The sequence below is a fragment of the Aricia agestis genome, chromosome 2 (genome assembly GCF_905147365.1).
Source record: "Aricia agestis chromosome 2, ilAriAges1.1, whole genome shotgun sequence".
NCBI lineage: Eukaryota > Metazoa > Arthropoda > Insecta > Lepidoptera > Lycaenidae > Aricia > Aricia agestis.
The window spans coordinates 14,785,179-14,800,703 of NC_056407.1; the positions used below are offsets into that span (position 1 = coordinate 14,785,179).

Consider the following 15,525-nt stretch of genomic DNA (forward strand, 5'->3'; position numbering starts at 1 on the left):
TCGGTGTGCCAACAATAGATTTTAAGGTTGTTTATTGATTTGGTAAAGTTGGAAAATTTAAGCTATCCATCTGCCTGTTTCTTTGTTCGCGTTTACAAATGCAGCAAGATGCGGTCCGTGTATGGTCGGCTTTACCCACCTGTGAGTACAATGCAGTCGAACTCGCCGTTCAGCAGCAGTTCGCCGTCGTAGCGCACGGCGGCGCGGTACACGTCCGCGCGCTCGAACGTCAGCGTCACGCTCGCGCGCTGGTTCACCGCGTCGTACTCGAACGCCGCCGCCATGGGCTCCTCCGCACCGCCAACACGACGCACCGATATGCTAAAACCCTGAAAGTGAATATTGTGCTTGTGATACTCAGCAGATTTTATTTTATTTTTAAATATGGGACTAATTGCAACAACCACATAAAAATGGTTTTCAGATTGTCAACACTAAGTCTCATGAAACGAAGTTCCTTATCGCGCGTTGCGAAAGGGGACTAGGCGGGACGACAGTTTTTGACCGACACTTATTTTAGTATATGCGAAGTAGGGTCCTAGGGACAGAGGCTGTTGATGTGGCGAAGACGTCAACTGCCGGGTTTAAAACTTCGTTTCATCAGGTTGTCCCTTAACACCTCTCAAGTTTTTTTAAAATGCGTCAATGTGTTGCTTTTTAGGGGTTCGTACCCAAAGGGTAAAAACGTGACCCTATTACTGAGACTTCGATGTCTGTCCGTCTGTCTGTCTGTCTCCAGGATGTATCTCAAGAACCGCTTTAGCTAGACTTCTGAAAATTTCACAGATGGTGTATTTCTGGTGCCGATATACTAAAAACAAAATAAAGTTAATATTTAAGGGGGGCTCCCATACAACAAACGTGGTTTTTTTTTGGCTCGTAATCCATAATAGCAACATGTAGACACTTGAAATTGACACTTGAAATTTCACCAAATTCTCAATTATATATGTGCACTTTAATGTTTAATACAAAAATTAAAATGAAATAAATAATTAAGGGGGGCTCTCATACAAAAAAACACATTTCTTTTCCTACTTTCGCTTTATAACGGTACGGAACCCTTCATACGCGAGTCCGACTCGCACTTGGCCGATTTTTTGGAACCAAGTTCCTTATCCCCCATTCGGCGTAAATCTAAAGGCTAGACAGAACGACATTTGACCTTGATTTGACCTCGACACTTTTTTATTAGTACCTGCATGTTAGGGGCAGATGGCGCTGATAATAAGTATTCCTGGGCGTCAATAGATGGCGTTTTTTTAATATTTTTTTTTTGTGTATATGTATACAGGTTTTTTGAACATAAATGAATAACTTCGTTTCATTCGGGTGTCCATTGACACCTCTCAAGTTTTTTGTCTTTGAGCGTATCACAAAAGGCACAATGTTTGGACACCGTGTAAATCGAGATAAGTCAAAACATTGAGTCATTTATTGCAGGGCACCGCGGAGCGATATGCCATGTTTCATGCCATCGCGCACCGTAATTCCAGGCAAACCAAAAACTGATTTAAGTAGAAGATAATACTCTTGAATACTGACGTACCCGGTGTCCGGACTTACCCTGACTACCTTGTCTAAGCTGCTGACTGTGTACTGACCTGCGCTGCGGGCTCAGCCAGCGGTGCGGGGTTATCGAACTGGTCACGTGGGTGTACGTGCAGGCGGCGCGGCGCCCGCTCCGTGCACACGAGTGCCGCGCCCGCTCGACCCACGCGCGACCGCCGCGCCTCCACCCGCCCCGCACAGAACCATTTGCGGAACGGCCCGCCCGCGCCTACTGCGCCGCCTGTAAATTACGTACTTTGGCACACTAAGGGCCTGTTTCACCACTTCCTGATAAGTGCCAGATAGTTTATCCACAACTTAACTTTGCAGAAAAAGTGTTGAGAATCTGTCAAATAAGTTGTGGAAAGCCTATCCGGCATATTATCAGGAAGTGGTGAAACAGGCCCTAAGGGTCAATTCAGACTGCAACGCGATCCGTAGATGCATTTCTTTTGTATGGATTTGACAGATTTCAATTGCGTTTGACGTTATACAAATCTGTCAATTCAATATAATACAAATTTAGAAATGCATCTTCGCGTTGCGTTGCGGTCTGAATTGACCCTAACTCCGCAAACCGTAAAATACCGGCTCAGTTTTAATATGTCACATGTAAATTGTAAAATGGCTACGGCCTACGCATTATGTTACGTAGCGCTATAGGTTTTTTAAGTCGGTGTGCCAACGATAGATTTTAAGGTTGTTTATTGATTTTTTGAATTTATTGATAAGTTGGAAAATTAAGGCTATCTATGAGCCAGTTTCTTTGTCAAAGCGCACGGAGTGTGCTGGCCAAGTTCCAGCGGGCCGCGCGCTTGCCGTGCACTATTTACACGAACCGTTTCGACGCAATTTTGACCCCCCTGTAGCTCAGTGACTATTGCGAGTGCAAAATAAAATTATACCTATGTAATTACATACTAGTACTTAAGCAGTATACCAAATTTCATAGATGTAGCTTCGATAGATCGTGAAATATGTCCTTGTAAAAATAGCTAATTTTGGCACCCACTCACTGACCGGTAATCAAAAGCTCTAGACCACTTCCAATTGTCCTAGCGTTATGAAATTTGGCACACAGATTGTATATTATATGTAAATTAACAAAAAATTGAGAAATTTAAGAAATCAGTCAAGCGTGAGTCGGCTCATCTACGAATTTTAGGTAAAAATTCTTATGTACCAGTGAATACGATGAGTAGGGTGGGAGGAGGAGAATGGGGGAGGGGTATAAAATATTGTCATCTATAATGCACACTGTATAGATTATTAAATAAATAGTGTTTACTTAAACATTTGACTTCTATTGATAGTTTAACAAATACCACTAACGCCATCTATCGAAAGTATTGTTTATAAATTACTTTCGATAGATGGCGCTAGCAAAGTTGCTCTGAAACGCAGAATGACTTCTTAGATTAACATTCAACAATAGATGCGGGCGTAGCAAAAAAAAATCGGTACGATTTCTCGAAAAAAAAAAAGTATTGAAATCCCACCAAAAACATACCTGTTAATAATAGGGCCAAGTTCCTATTCGCTAATTATTTGCCTTAAAAAAGAGTTGAAATCCAATCCAATGCCAAGTTTGGATGCACTTCAAAATCGATTATAATCATCATCAACAGCCTGATCCTTAATACTTCTAAATTTGAACTTGGCAGGTTTTCATGCTATACGTAGCACTTGATTAATTGTATACTTAATTAAATTTATGTATTTGGTATTTATGTGATTAAATCAACCTGCCAAGTTAAAATTAGAAGTATTAAGGATCAGGCTGTTGTTGATGATGATTATGATCGATTTTGAAGTGCATCTAAACTTGGCATTGGATTTGCATTTCAACTATTTTTTAAGGCGAATAATTAGCCAATAGGAACTTGACCCTATTATTAACAGGTATGTTTTGGTGGGATTCGCGTTTACAAAACCTAATATGATGTGCATACCTTTTAAAAAAAATCTCAAAACGGATGTCTGCACTCTGCAATGTATTCGCATCTTACCAATCATGACCGCGATGATGTAGACGCCCGCTGTGCGCACCGTGAACTTTCCCAGCTCCACCACGGCGGTTATCTACAACGATTTAATTCAACCATTATCTATACAGGGTGTAACAAAAATAAGTGATAATACTTTAGGGTGTGTACGAGTTCCTTGTAGAGAGTTCACTGTGAAAGTAGCAGCGCTTTGCCCATACAAAAGTGAAAAAAATATATTTTCGTCTTTCGGAGCTGCTACTTTCACAGTGAACTCTCTACAAGGAATACGTACACACCCTAAAGTATTATCACTTATTTTTGTTACACACTGTATATTAATACGCAAGCGAAAAACTTTGTATCCCTTTTGCCGAAAAATGCGGAAACGTAGGTGAATGAAATTTTGTACAGCTGTTGTAGTTTATATGGTGAAGGAGTGCATCGAGCTAATATTATTTTGAAATTATGCTTTAATTACACATTTTTTTAACAAATAAAACATTACACACACTACAATACGCACACTCAAAAAGATGACAGATTTTTGAGTGACAAACCTATACATACGAATTATACTCTTTTATTTATGGTTGAAGTCTTTGACAACAAGTTGACAAATTGAAAATGGATTATAGATTTTTTTTATTGAATCTTAGATGCTATTAGACAATGTTTACACGGCCAGTCTGAGATAAGCTGAGACGAGAGTTGAAAAAAAATATGATATAAGTAGTCAATATTTTTTTTACAAATTAAACGTAGTAGTCCTAATGCCGTTGAAGCTAAGGTCGAATTTCGACCATTGGGTGATCTCTAGTTATACGTAAATACGCAAAACATACTTTAGAATTGAAGTCTCTTTAGGCACGTTGACAGTAGTACTTCAAGCACGCATATAACCGTCGAGGTACTATAATAAGAGGTCGAGTAAAAAAGGAACTTGGTCCTTTCATGGAGTATTACTGTAATCGGCCGCGATCTAGCATCTCTCCCGCAGGGTTATGTATCTTGCGACAGCAAAACGACTGGCGCCTGACATCAGATATTGCGCAATGTCAGCTTTCAAATGCATATTGTATTGCCGTCGCAAGCGGCCATACAATATGCATTTGTACATATGTACCGATTTCTCGGAGCTCGCCTCCAGAGTGTACTGTCATGTTGCTACCTCACCTTCCTGGTGCCGTGCGAGATGCTGACGGTGAGGTCGTCGGTGTCGCACACGGGGTAGGGCTGCCCGTTGCGCTGGTAGCACAGCACCGTGAAGCACATGGTCTCCCCTACCGCCGCCGGCTCCTCCCAGCCCCACTCTATCTGAAATATATTGTGATAGTTCGTTGGTTAGTTGTGAAAAGCAACGCGCAAAGTTTGACAAATAAACAGCCTAAAGCACCCAGGTCTTGGACGCACTGCGGTTTTCAGAAATGGCATACCTATCTTACATTTCGTATACGAAATGACTGTTTGACAATTTTCGGTAGTTGCATTGCTGTTGCAAGGCACAAGGCTTCGCGCAACCGCCCTGCCGTTGTCCATAAGATTTAGAGCCTAGGCCTATATACTATTCCTTAATGAATCTGACATAATATGAGGCTAATCAGGGTAAGTTCGGACACAGGGTAAGTCCGGATAATTAAATTTTCACAAAATTAGTCAGTGTTTTTTTTTTGCCTGGCGCTGCGGGCATGTACGCCATACTGCACTGCAACCGCAAACTGTAGTACCGTACCGTAACTATAGTTTAATTTAGCGTTAACTTGAATTATCCGGACTTACCCTGTGTCCGAAGTGAACTTACCCTGATTAACTTTACTTACTTTACAGCTAGGCGGATGCAGGTACTTCCCGGTGACGTACTGCAGCAGCGAGTGTTTCGCCTCCGGTGCGAGCGACGGCTGTGTCATGGCCGCCAGCGTCACCAGGCCGCATACTGATATAGACACCACCAGCATTCCGCCTGTTTGACAGTAAAAATAATAATAAATAGGTGTGGCCAGTGGCACTCGGGGACTGCCGCGGTCTAGTATTTCATAGCATTTTTACTATTTTACTAACTTATGTAATTACTAGATGTCCCGCGCGGCTTCGCCCGCGTAAATTAGGAATTTTACGGAAACCGTACAATATTATCCCATAAATTATGTCCCTACTCCCTTCACTTGGTCTACTCTATATCTGTGCCAAATATTGCCATAAAAATTGCTCCAGTAGTTCGTAATCTATAATATAAAAATGAGTCGCTGAATGTGTTGCTAAGCGCAAAACTCGAGAACCGTTGGACCGATTTCGCTAATTCTTTTTTTGTTAATATTCCTTGAAGTTTTTTTTTATGAAATAAGGGGGCAAACGAGCAAACGGGTCACCTGATGGAAAGCAACTTCCGTCGCCCATGGACACTCGCAGCATCAGAAGAGCAGCAAGTGCGTTGCCGGCCTTTTAAGAGGGAATAGGGTAATAGGGGAGGGAAGGGAAGGGAATAGTTGAGCGTAGGGAAGGGAATAGGGTAGGGGTTAGGGGATTGGGCCTCCGGTAAACTCACTCACTCGGCGAAACACAGCACAAGCGCTGTTTCACGCCGGTTTTCTGTGAGAACGTGGTATTTATCCAGTCGAGCCGGCCCATTCGTGCCGAAGCATGGCTCTCCCACGTATCTTACGAGGATGGTTCTTACAGAGAGATAAATTCTAAAAAAAAAATTTAAATTTCCTGAAAAAGTCTTCGCAAAAACAACACTTTTATATGGACACTGTTAAGCATTCGTATACTAACCCACACAAAAATTACTAATTGAGTTATGAATGCAGTTATGTTCTTTACATGATTTAGAACAAGACTGCATTCAAAATTTAACGACAAAAAAAATTGCGGGTTAGGACACTAATGCTTAACAGCGACCATATATAAAAATGGATTTTCAATTGTGTTAGTAACGCTAAAACTCGAAAACGGCTGAACGGATTGGGCTAATTTTAGTCTTAAAATATTCGTAGATGTCCAGGGAAGGTTTTAAAGTGACACGAAGTTCACCGGGACAGCTAGTTTCTAATATTTCCCCGTTTTTCCCACATTTTCCTGAGGTTGTTCGGTCGTATTAGTCTTAACTCTTAGCGTGATAATATATAGCCTTACTCAATAAATGAGATATCTAACACTGAAATAAGTTTTTAAATTGGACCTGTAGTTCCTGAGATTAACGCGCTCAAGCAAACATACTTACTCTTCAGGTTTATAATATTAGGTAGGTACTTATAGATTTTTTTTAATTATCGCTTGACAAACTCGAGTCTCGATCTAAAAGACTATGAAAAGTACCAATAACATGGTATAATATGGTAGTGATGATGATGATGTTGATGATGAATGTAATTTGCATAGTAGCAAATGCTTTTCGTTCTTAAAACAACGCCGAAACTCCCAAACTTGTATCTATAAAGAATCAGAAGTTCTCTCAGCACCTTCCGAACCACGGTATACCAGGTATACCTCGGTGCAAAATCTTATTTAGTGGTAGCATATGCTTAGAATACTTCTCACGAAACCGAAGTCACCACATGTTTCCATATAAATTTTGAGGAGTTCCCTCGATTACTTATGGATCCTTCATCAGATCACCACTTTTGTGAATATAATACCAAATTGGGATATTACCCTATATATCCGTTATATCCGCTCCGCTTCAGTGGAAACGCAGCCTTACTCATAAACTATTTATCATTGATAGGTTTAAGGTTACGTCACTGCACAGATAAAGTACTGAGTTATTTAATACCGCAGAATAGATATAACAATCGAAACTTAAATGTAAGATGATACCACGTAAGACTTTTGAGCAAGCGTCAGCGTGATGTAGAAGACGCACAGCGCCATCTATTATGAATGTCCTTTCTCAGGCTTTAGAATATCTGTATACAAAATTTCATTACAAGCGGTTCGGTAGTTTTGGCGTTTGGCGTGAAAGCGAGACTGACAGACAGACAGAGATACTTTCACATTTATAATATTAGTTTAAAGTATAGATTATGTGCACAGCTGGTTTTGGGTATTTTGATTAATTAAGGGCCACGCTACACCGAAACGGCAGCGGCGAGGCGAGCACTTTCAGCGCTGCCATTCCGGTGTAACGCGGCCCTAAGAGGGGTACCACTTACCAGGGTTTTAAAAAGTTTTTAAAGACACAAATTGTGTTGACACCGCGCGCTATAAACTAAAGTCCACGCTTACGAAGTCGCGAGCAACAGTTAGTTATGAATAAAAACAATATATAATAAAGTAGGTATGATTAGTTCTGTTACAATAATGAAGTAAAAAATAAAACGCCATCTGTTTTCATATATTAGAATTAAAATGTTGATTGCATTGATAATATTATATTTTCTGGATGGAATATAGGCAAACACGGTACACTCGAACTCTTTCTCAGACTCTAGAATAACTGTGTACAAAATTTCATTGCAATCGGTTCAGTAGTTTTGGCGTGAAAGCGAGACAGACAGACAGACAGAGAGACAGAGATACTTTCGCATTTATAATATTAGTATAGATTTCAATAGATTCGCATGTGGTATAATCATAATCTATACTAATATTATAAATGCGAAAGTATCTCTGTCTGTCTGTCTGTCTCGCTTTCACGCCAAAACTACTGAACCGATTGCAATGAAATTTTGTACACAGTTATTCTAGAGTCTGAGAAAGGACATAGGCTACATTTTGATGTGGGAAAATATATTATTTCCATGAAAATATCGATGAAAATTAATTCGCATTGCGCATGGCCAGCGCTCATCCCGGGGGTCCTGGGTTCGAGTCCCGCAGGTGGAACAAAAAGTTTTCAATGTTCCTGGATCTTGAATGTGTATTAAAATAATATTTCAAAAATCTTAAATATATTTTATGTATAATATTATAAAAAATCCAGAAATATATCGATGCAATGAACATTTTAGTTCTAATACGATTCAACAGATGGCGTTTTATTTTTTACTTTATTGTAACATAGAACTAATCATACTTATTAGTTATTATGTTTTTGTTTATAGTTTTTAATAAGTAAGAATATTATGTTTAATAATATTATCACTTGGTATAATAATAATCAATCTATCTTATCTTATAGAACTCCTACTGCAGTTCTAAGGAGTTCGAGTGTAAGGTGTTGGCCTATATTCCATCCAGAAAATATATAAATGCAATCAACATTTTAATTCTAATATATGAAAACAGATGGCGTTTTATTTTTTACTTTATTATTGTAACAGAACTAATCATACCTACTTTACTATATAATATTGTTTTTATTCATAACTAGCTGTTGCCCGCGACTTCGTCCGCGTGGACTTTAGTTTATAGCGCGCGGTGTCAACAAAATTTGTGTCAAATTTAAAAACTTTTTAAAACCCTGGTAAGTGGTACTCCTCTTAGGGCCGCGCTACACCGGAATGGCAGCGCTGAAAGTGCTCGCCTCGCCGCTGCGATTCCGGTGTAGCGCGGCCCTTAATTAATCAAAATGCCCAAAAACAGCTGTGCAGTGTGCACATAATCTATAAAATAAATAAAATAAATAAAATAAAAATGGTTTTATTTCTGAATAAATTTGAATCAAATATTTTCAGAATGTTGAACTACATGTTGCCTACCACCGGTTCGGGAACTAACCCGGCGAGAAGAACCGGCGTAAGAAACTCGCACGGGGCCACTTTTTAGTAAAAAAGTGGAAAATTTGTCTTTTAAAAAAATAAAATTTACAATGTAAATAACTTAATCTATACAATATGAATACACAATTGTAAGTCACATATAATAAATGTAGAAGCAGCCTTGCAAGCAGCCATCCTACTCCCAAGATGTGCTATCGTTTAGGAAATCTTTGACCGTATAGTAGGCTTTGGCACACAAACGTTCTTTAATTACTTTTTTAAATTTATTAATTGATAGATTTTGAACGTTTTCCGGGATTTTATTGTAAAGGCGTATACATTGACCTTTAAAAGATTTACTTATTTTGCTAAGTCTGATCACTGGTATTTCCAGCTTGTGCCTATTTCTAGTGTTTCTACCGTGACTATCACCTTTAGTTTTAAATTTAGTTAAATTCTTTCTAACATACAATACATTATCCAAAATGTATTGAGAAGCAACAGTTAGAATACCAATTTCTTTAAACTTTTCTCTCAGAGATTCAAAAGCTGACATTATATAAATTGAGCGTATAGCTCGCTTCTGCAGCACAAAAATTGTATTGATGTCGGCAGCGTTTCCCCATAAAAGGATACCATAAGACATTCTACTGTGAAAATAACTAAAATAAACTAGTCTTGCCGTGTCTTCATCAGAAATTTCCCTAATTTTTCTGACTGCATATGCTGCAGAACTGAGCTTACCTGCAAGATTAGCAATATGAGGACCCCACTGTAATATACTAATATTATAAATGCAAAAGTATCTCTGTCTGTCTGTCTGTCTGTCAGTTTCGCTTTCACGCCAAACGCCGAAACTACCGAACCGATTGTAATGAAATTTTGTGTACAGATAGTCTAAAGCCTGAGAAAGGACATAGGCTACTTTCTTACTGGAAAAAAGCGTTGTAAGGGTCGTAAATTTGTTCAAAAAATTCATAATAGATGGCGCCGTGCGTCTTCTACATCGCGCTGACGCTTGCTCAAAAGTCTTTCTATAAGAGGTGGTATCATCTTACATTTAAGTCTCGATTTTTTTCGATTGTTATATCTATTCTACGGTATTAAATAACTCAGTACTTTATCTGTGCAGGCAGTGACGTAACCTTAAGACCAAATTTCACCAACGACTGTTAAAGTTAATGCTCGAATTAGAGAAGACAGGACATTTTAACAAGCTGTTAACACTAACAGACGTTGGTGAAATTGGGGCTAAACCTATCAATGATAAATAGTTTATGGGTAAAGTTGTGTAATTGGGGGGCTAAATAAGCTTTAAAATTTGGCATAAAATATAAAGTTTAATATAAAAAATTAAGTACTTATTGTGTGCACACTGCACAGCTGTATTGATTTATGGGGTACCAGGGTTTTTTTATAAAAGCTTTTGACACCAATTTTGTTGACATCGCGCGCTATAAACTGAAGAAGAAGAACGCAAGAACTTCATTGTAAGTTGTAGCACATAATAGATAATAGTGCAAGTAGTTGTAGCTAAAATTATTAACTGCAGATCTTGACCGACGTTTATTTAGGAACGACGATTATTATTAGGGTTCCGTAGCCAAATGGCAAAAAACGGAACCCTTATATTTACTGTTATTTAACTTATCTAAGAACAAATATAAATAAAACTCACCCCATGTCCAAGCGTCCTGGTGTTTGCTGTTCTTCACGACGGTGCTCCATAGCTCCGACTTGAGCGCCTGGATGGCTTCGTTGCCGATGGGTAGGCTGCTTCTCGCGGCGGACCACGCATTGAAGTCCTTGGCGTCAATCGCCCGACGAGCCGACGAGTCCTCCAGCCAGTAGACGTCCTCGAGCGTGGACACGTCGAGACTGAGCAGACTGAAAGAAGAATGAAGAATCTTTTTACAAAACACTCTTCACACACGCAATCTTTAAACAAAATAAATATATTCTTATTAACCCCCGACAAATAAAATTAAATTATGAAATTTAAAAAAAACCCCGCCAAACAACTTTAAAAAGTAATGAAATAATATATTTTACTGACTTTAAGTTTAAATAATTCCTAAGTGTAAAGTGATGTTATAGTCCATAATTGTTGTCACGGTGTGTCGGGGGACCGCCAACAGTGTATTTTGCATTTTGTATCGCCATGTCACTGATTGTCTCGATTCGGTTCGCTGTGAACTGACCCTTAAACTATAATGTTATGTGAAATCAAACATCTACATTAGCGGTCCCCCGACACACCTTGACAACAATTATGGTGATGCTGCAGCACCAGGTCAACTTTCCATTAAAGTGTAAATATTCATAAATGTCACGAACTAGAATGCAATAAAGCCCACCAAACGACTGTGAGTTGCTAATCGGCCCTTCACGAACTAGATTAACAGCGATTTTTCAGCGTGGAGCAGGCTGATGAGGATGAACTATATCTAAGAACACTCTCAAGTAAGTCAGCTTTCAAACAAAAAAAACTAGATCAAAATCGGTCTACCCGTTTGGATGCTACGATGCCACAGACAGACAGACAGACAGACAGACAGACAGACAGACAGACAGACAGACAGACAGACAGACAGACAGACAGACAGACAGACAGACAGACAGACAGACAGACAGACAGACAGACAGACAGACAGACAGACAGACAGACAGACAGACAGACAGACAGACAGACAGACAGACAGACAGACAGACAGACAGACAGACAGACAGACAGACAGACAGACAGACAGACAGACAGACAGACAGACAGACAGACAGACAGACAGACAGACAGACAGACAGACAGACAGACAGACAGACAGACAGACAGACAGACAGACAGACAGACAGACAGACAGACAGACAGACAGACAGACAGACAGACAGACAGACAGACAGACAGACAGACAGACAGACAGACAGACAGACAGACAGACAGACAGACAGACAGACAGACAGACAGACAGACAGACAGACAGACAGACAGACAGACAGACAGACAGACAGACAGACAGACAGACAGACAGACAGACAGACAGACAGACAGACAGACAGACAGACAGACAGACAGACAGACAGACAGACAGACAGACAGACAGACAGACAGACAGACAGACAGACAGACAGACAGACAGACAGACAGACAGACAGACAGACAGACAGACAGACAGACAGACAGACAGACAGACAGACAGACAGACAGACAGACAGACAGACAGACAGACAGACAGACAGACAGACAGACAGACAGACAGACAGACAGACAGACAGACAGACAGACAGACAGACAGACAGACAGACAGACAGACAGACAGACAGACAGACAGACAGACAGACAGACAGACAGACAGACAGACAGACAGACAGACAGACAGACAGACAGACAGACAGACAGACAGACAGACAGACAGACAGACAGACAGACAGACAGACAGACAGACAGACAGACAGACAGACAGACAGACAGACAGACAGACAGACAGACAGACAGACAGACAGACAGACAGACAGACAGACAGACAGACAGACAGACAGACAGACAGACAGACAGACAGACAGACAGACAGACAGACAGACAGACAGACAGACAGACAGACAGACAGACAGACAGACAGACAGACAGACAGACAGACAGACAGACAGACAGACAGACAGACAGACAGACAGACAGACAGACAGACAGACAGACAGACAGACAGACAGACAGACAGACAGACAGACAGACAGACAGACAGACAGACAGACAGACAGACAGACAGACAGACAGACAGACAGACAGACAGACAGACAGACAGACAGACAGACAGACAGACAGACAGACAGACAGACAGACAGACAGACAGACAGACAGACAGACAGACAGACAGACAGACAGACAGACAGACAGACAGACAGACAGACAGACAGACAGACAGACAGACAGACAGACAGACAGACAGACAGACAGACAGACAGACAGACAGACAGACAGACAGACAGACAGACAGACAGACAGACAGACAGACAGACAGACAGACAGACAGACAGACAGACAGACAGACAGACAGACAGACAGACAGACAGACAGACAGACAGACAGACAGACAGACAGACAGACAGACAGACAGACAGACAGACAGACAGACAGACAGACAGACCGACAGACAGACACGTCAAACTTATAACACCCCTCTTTTTTAACCCCCGACAAAAATCAATAGGATACCCAACTCTTCACCAACTTAGAGCAATGGTTTCGTGTTTGGGCTCATTTTAATTGCGACAACTAGTAAGACGTAGATAATCAATAATTTTTTGCGTGCTAATGCTGCAGCCTTACCTACATTCTATAGGAGCCGAGCTCCATATGAACCCAACCAAAGTGGAGGTTTCATGTTTGGACTCATATTGACGGCCTCATCCAAAAGGACATTCCTTTATGGTATTCATTGGGATATAATATGATCCTGTTGATAGGAATTAAATTAACCAACACAAGTTTAAAAAGCATGAAATAAAATTAAATTAAGAAATTTAAAAAAAACCCCGCCAAACAACTTTAAAAAGTAATGAAATAATATATTTTACTGACTTTAAGTTTAAATAATTCCTAAGTGTAAACTGTAAAGTGATGTTTTAGTCCATAATTGTTGTCAAGGTGTGTCGGGGGACCGCTAATGTAGATGTTTGATTTCACATAACATTATAGTTTAAGGGTCAGTTCACAGCGAACCGAATCGAGACAATCAGTGACATGGCGATACAAAATGCAAAAGACACTGTTGGCGGTCCCCCGACACACCGTGACAACAATTATGGACTAAAACATCACTTTACACTTAGGAATTATTTAAACTTAAAGTCTGTAAAATATATTATTTCATTACTTTTTAAAGTTGTTTGGCGGGGTTTTTTTAAATTTCTTAATTTAAGTTTAAATAATTCCTAAGTGTAAAGTGATATTTTAGTCCATAATTGTTGTCAAGGTGTGTCGGGGGACCGCTAACGTAGATGTTTGATTTCACATAACATTATGTTTAAGGGTCAGTTCACAGCGAACCGAATCGAGACAATCAGTGACATGGCGATACAAAATGCAAAATAATGAAAATGCAAAACTGTTGGCGGTCCCCCGACACACCGTGACAACAATTATGGACTAAAATATCACTTTACACTTAGGAATTATTTAAACTTAAAGTCAGTAAAATATATTATTTCATTACTTTTTAAAGTTGTTTGGCGGAGGTTTTTTTAAATCTTATTCTTTTTTAGGGTTCCGTAGCCAAATGACAAAAAAATATAGATTCGTCATGTCTGTCTGTCTGTCCGTCCGTATGTCACAGCCACTTTTCTCCGAAACTATAAGAGCTATACAATTGAAACCTGGTTAGTAGATGTTGCCTGTGAACCGCTTTAAGATTTTGATACAAAAGTGGAAAAATTATTAAAAATTAATAAAATTTTTTTTTCATCTAACCTATCTATGGATAGGTCTTCAAAAATCATATTGAGGTTTCTAATATCATTTTTTTCTAACCTGAATAGTTTGCGAGAGACACTCTTCCAAAGTGGTAAAATGTGTGTCCCGTCCCCCCCCCCCCTCTAACTTCTCTCTAAAAGTAAAGTACTCTAAAGGCATGATAAGTCTAAAAAAATATATGATGTACATTACTACAAAAACTACCAACGAAAATTGGTTCGAACGAGATCTAGCCAGTAGTTTTTTTTATACGTCATAAATGGTAAACCTTTTCATTAAATCAACTGAAATCTATACTAATATTATAAATGCGAAAGTATCTCTGTCTGTCTGTCTGTCTCGCTTTCACGCCAAAACTACTGAACCGATTGTAATGAAATTTTGTACACAGATAGTCTAAAGCCTGAGAAAGGACATAGGCTACTTTTTAACTGGAAAAAGGGGTTGTAAGGGGTTGAAAATGCGTAAATTTGGTCAAATTAAGTTAGTTCCAAAAACTCAAAATAGATGGCGCCAAGAGTCCCTTAGATCGCGCTATCGCTTGCTCATGCGTATTTCTATAAGAGGTGGTACCATTTTGAAATGCGTTTTTCGATTCTTTCGATTATTATAAGTACACGTTATTAACTAATAACTCACCTACCAACTTAGATATCAAATTCAAAAACAAGAGCGCCAAAACTACTGAACCGATTGTAATGAAATTTTGTACACAGATTGTCTAAAGCCTGAGAAAGGACATAGGCTACTTCTTACTGGAAAAAGGGGTTGTAAGGGGGTGTTTATGCGTAAATTTGTTCAAATTAAGTTAGTTCCAAAAACTGGAACAGATGGCGCCAAGAGTCGCCTAGATCGCGCTATCGCTTGCTCATATGTATTTCTATAAGAG

At 39.7% G+C, this 15,525-nt stretch overlaps 1 protein-coding gene across 2 annotated transcripts in view; it reads right to left on the reverse strand.

Moving 5' to 3' along the window:
- The window catches only part of LOC121735472 (apoptosis-resistant E3 ubiquitin protein ligase 1), a 95,325-nt gene that overhangs the window by 27,592 nt on the left and 52,208 nt on the right, over positions 1-15,525 (reverse strand). For both annotated transcript variants that reach the window (XM_042126308.1, XM_042126317.1), the window contains exons 3-8: positions 10,854-11,062; positions 5,357-5,496; positions 4,713-4,853; positions 3,561-3,633; positions 1,605-1,792; positions 140-329 (exon numbers count right to left, since the gene is read on the reverse strand). In XM_042126308.1, the coding sequence (XP_041982242.1) occupies positions 140-329; positions 1,605-1,792; positions 3,561-3,633; positions 4,713-4,853; positions 5,357-5,496; positions 10,854-11,062 (941 nt within the window). The remainder of the gene's footprint in view (positions 1-139; positions 330-1,604; positions 1,793-3,560; positions 3,634-4,712; positions 4,854-5,356; positions 5,497-10,853; positions 11,063-15,525) is intronic.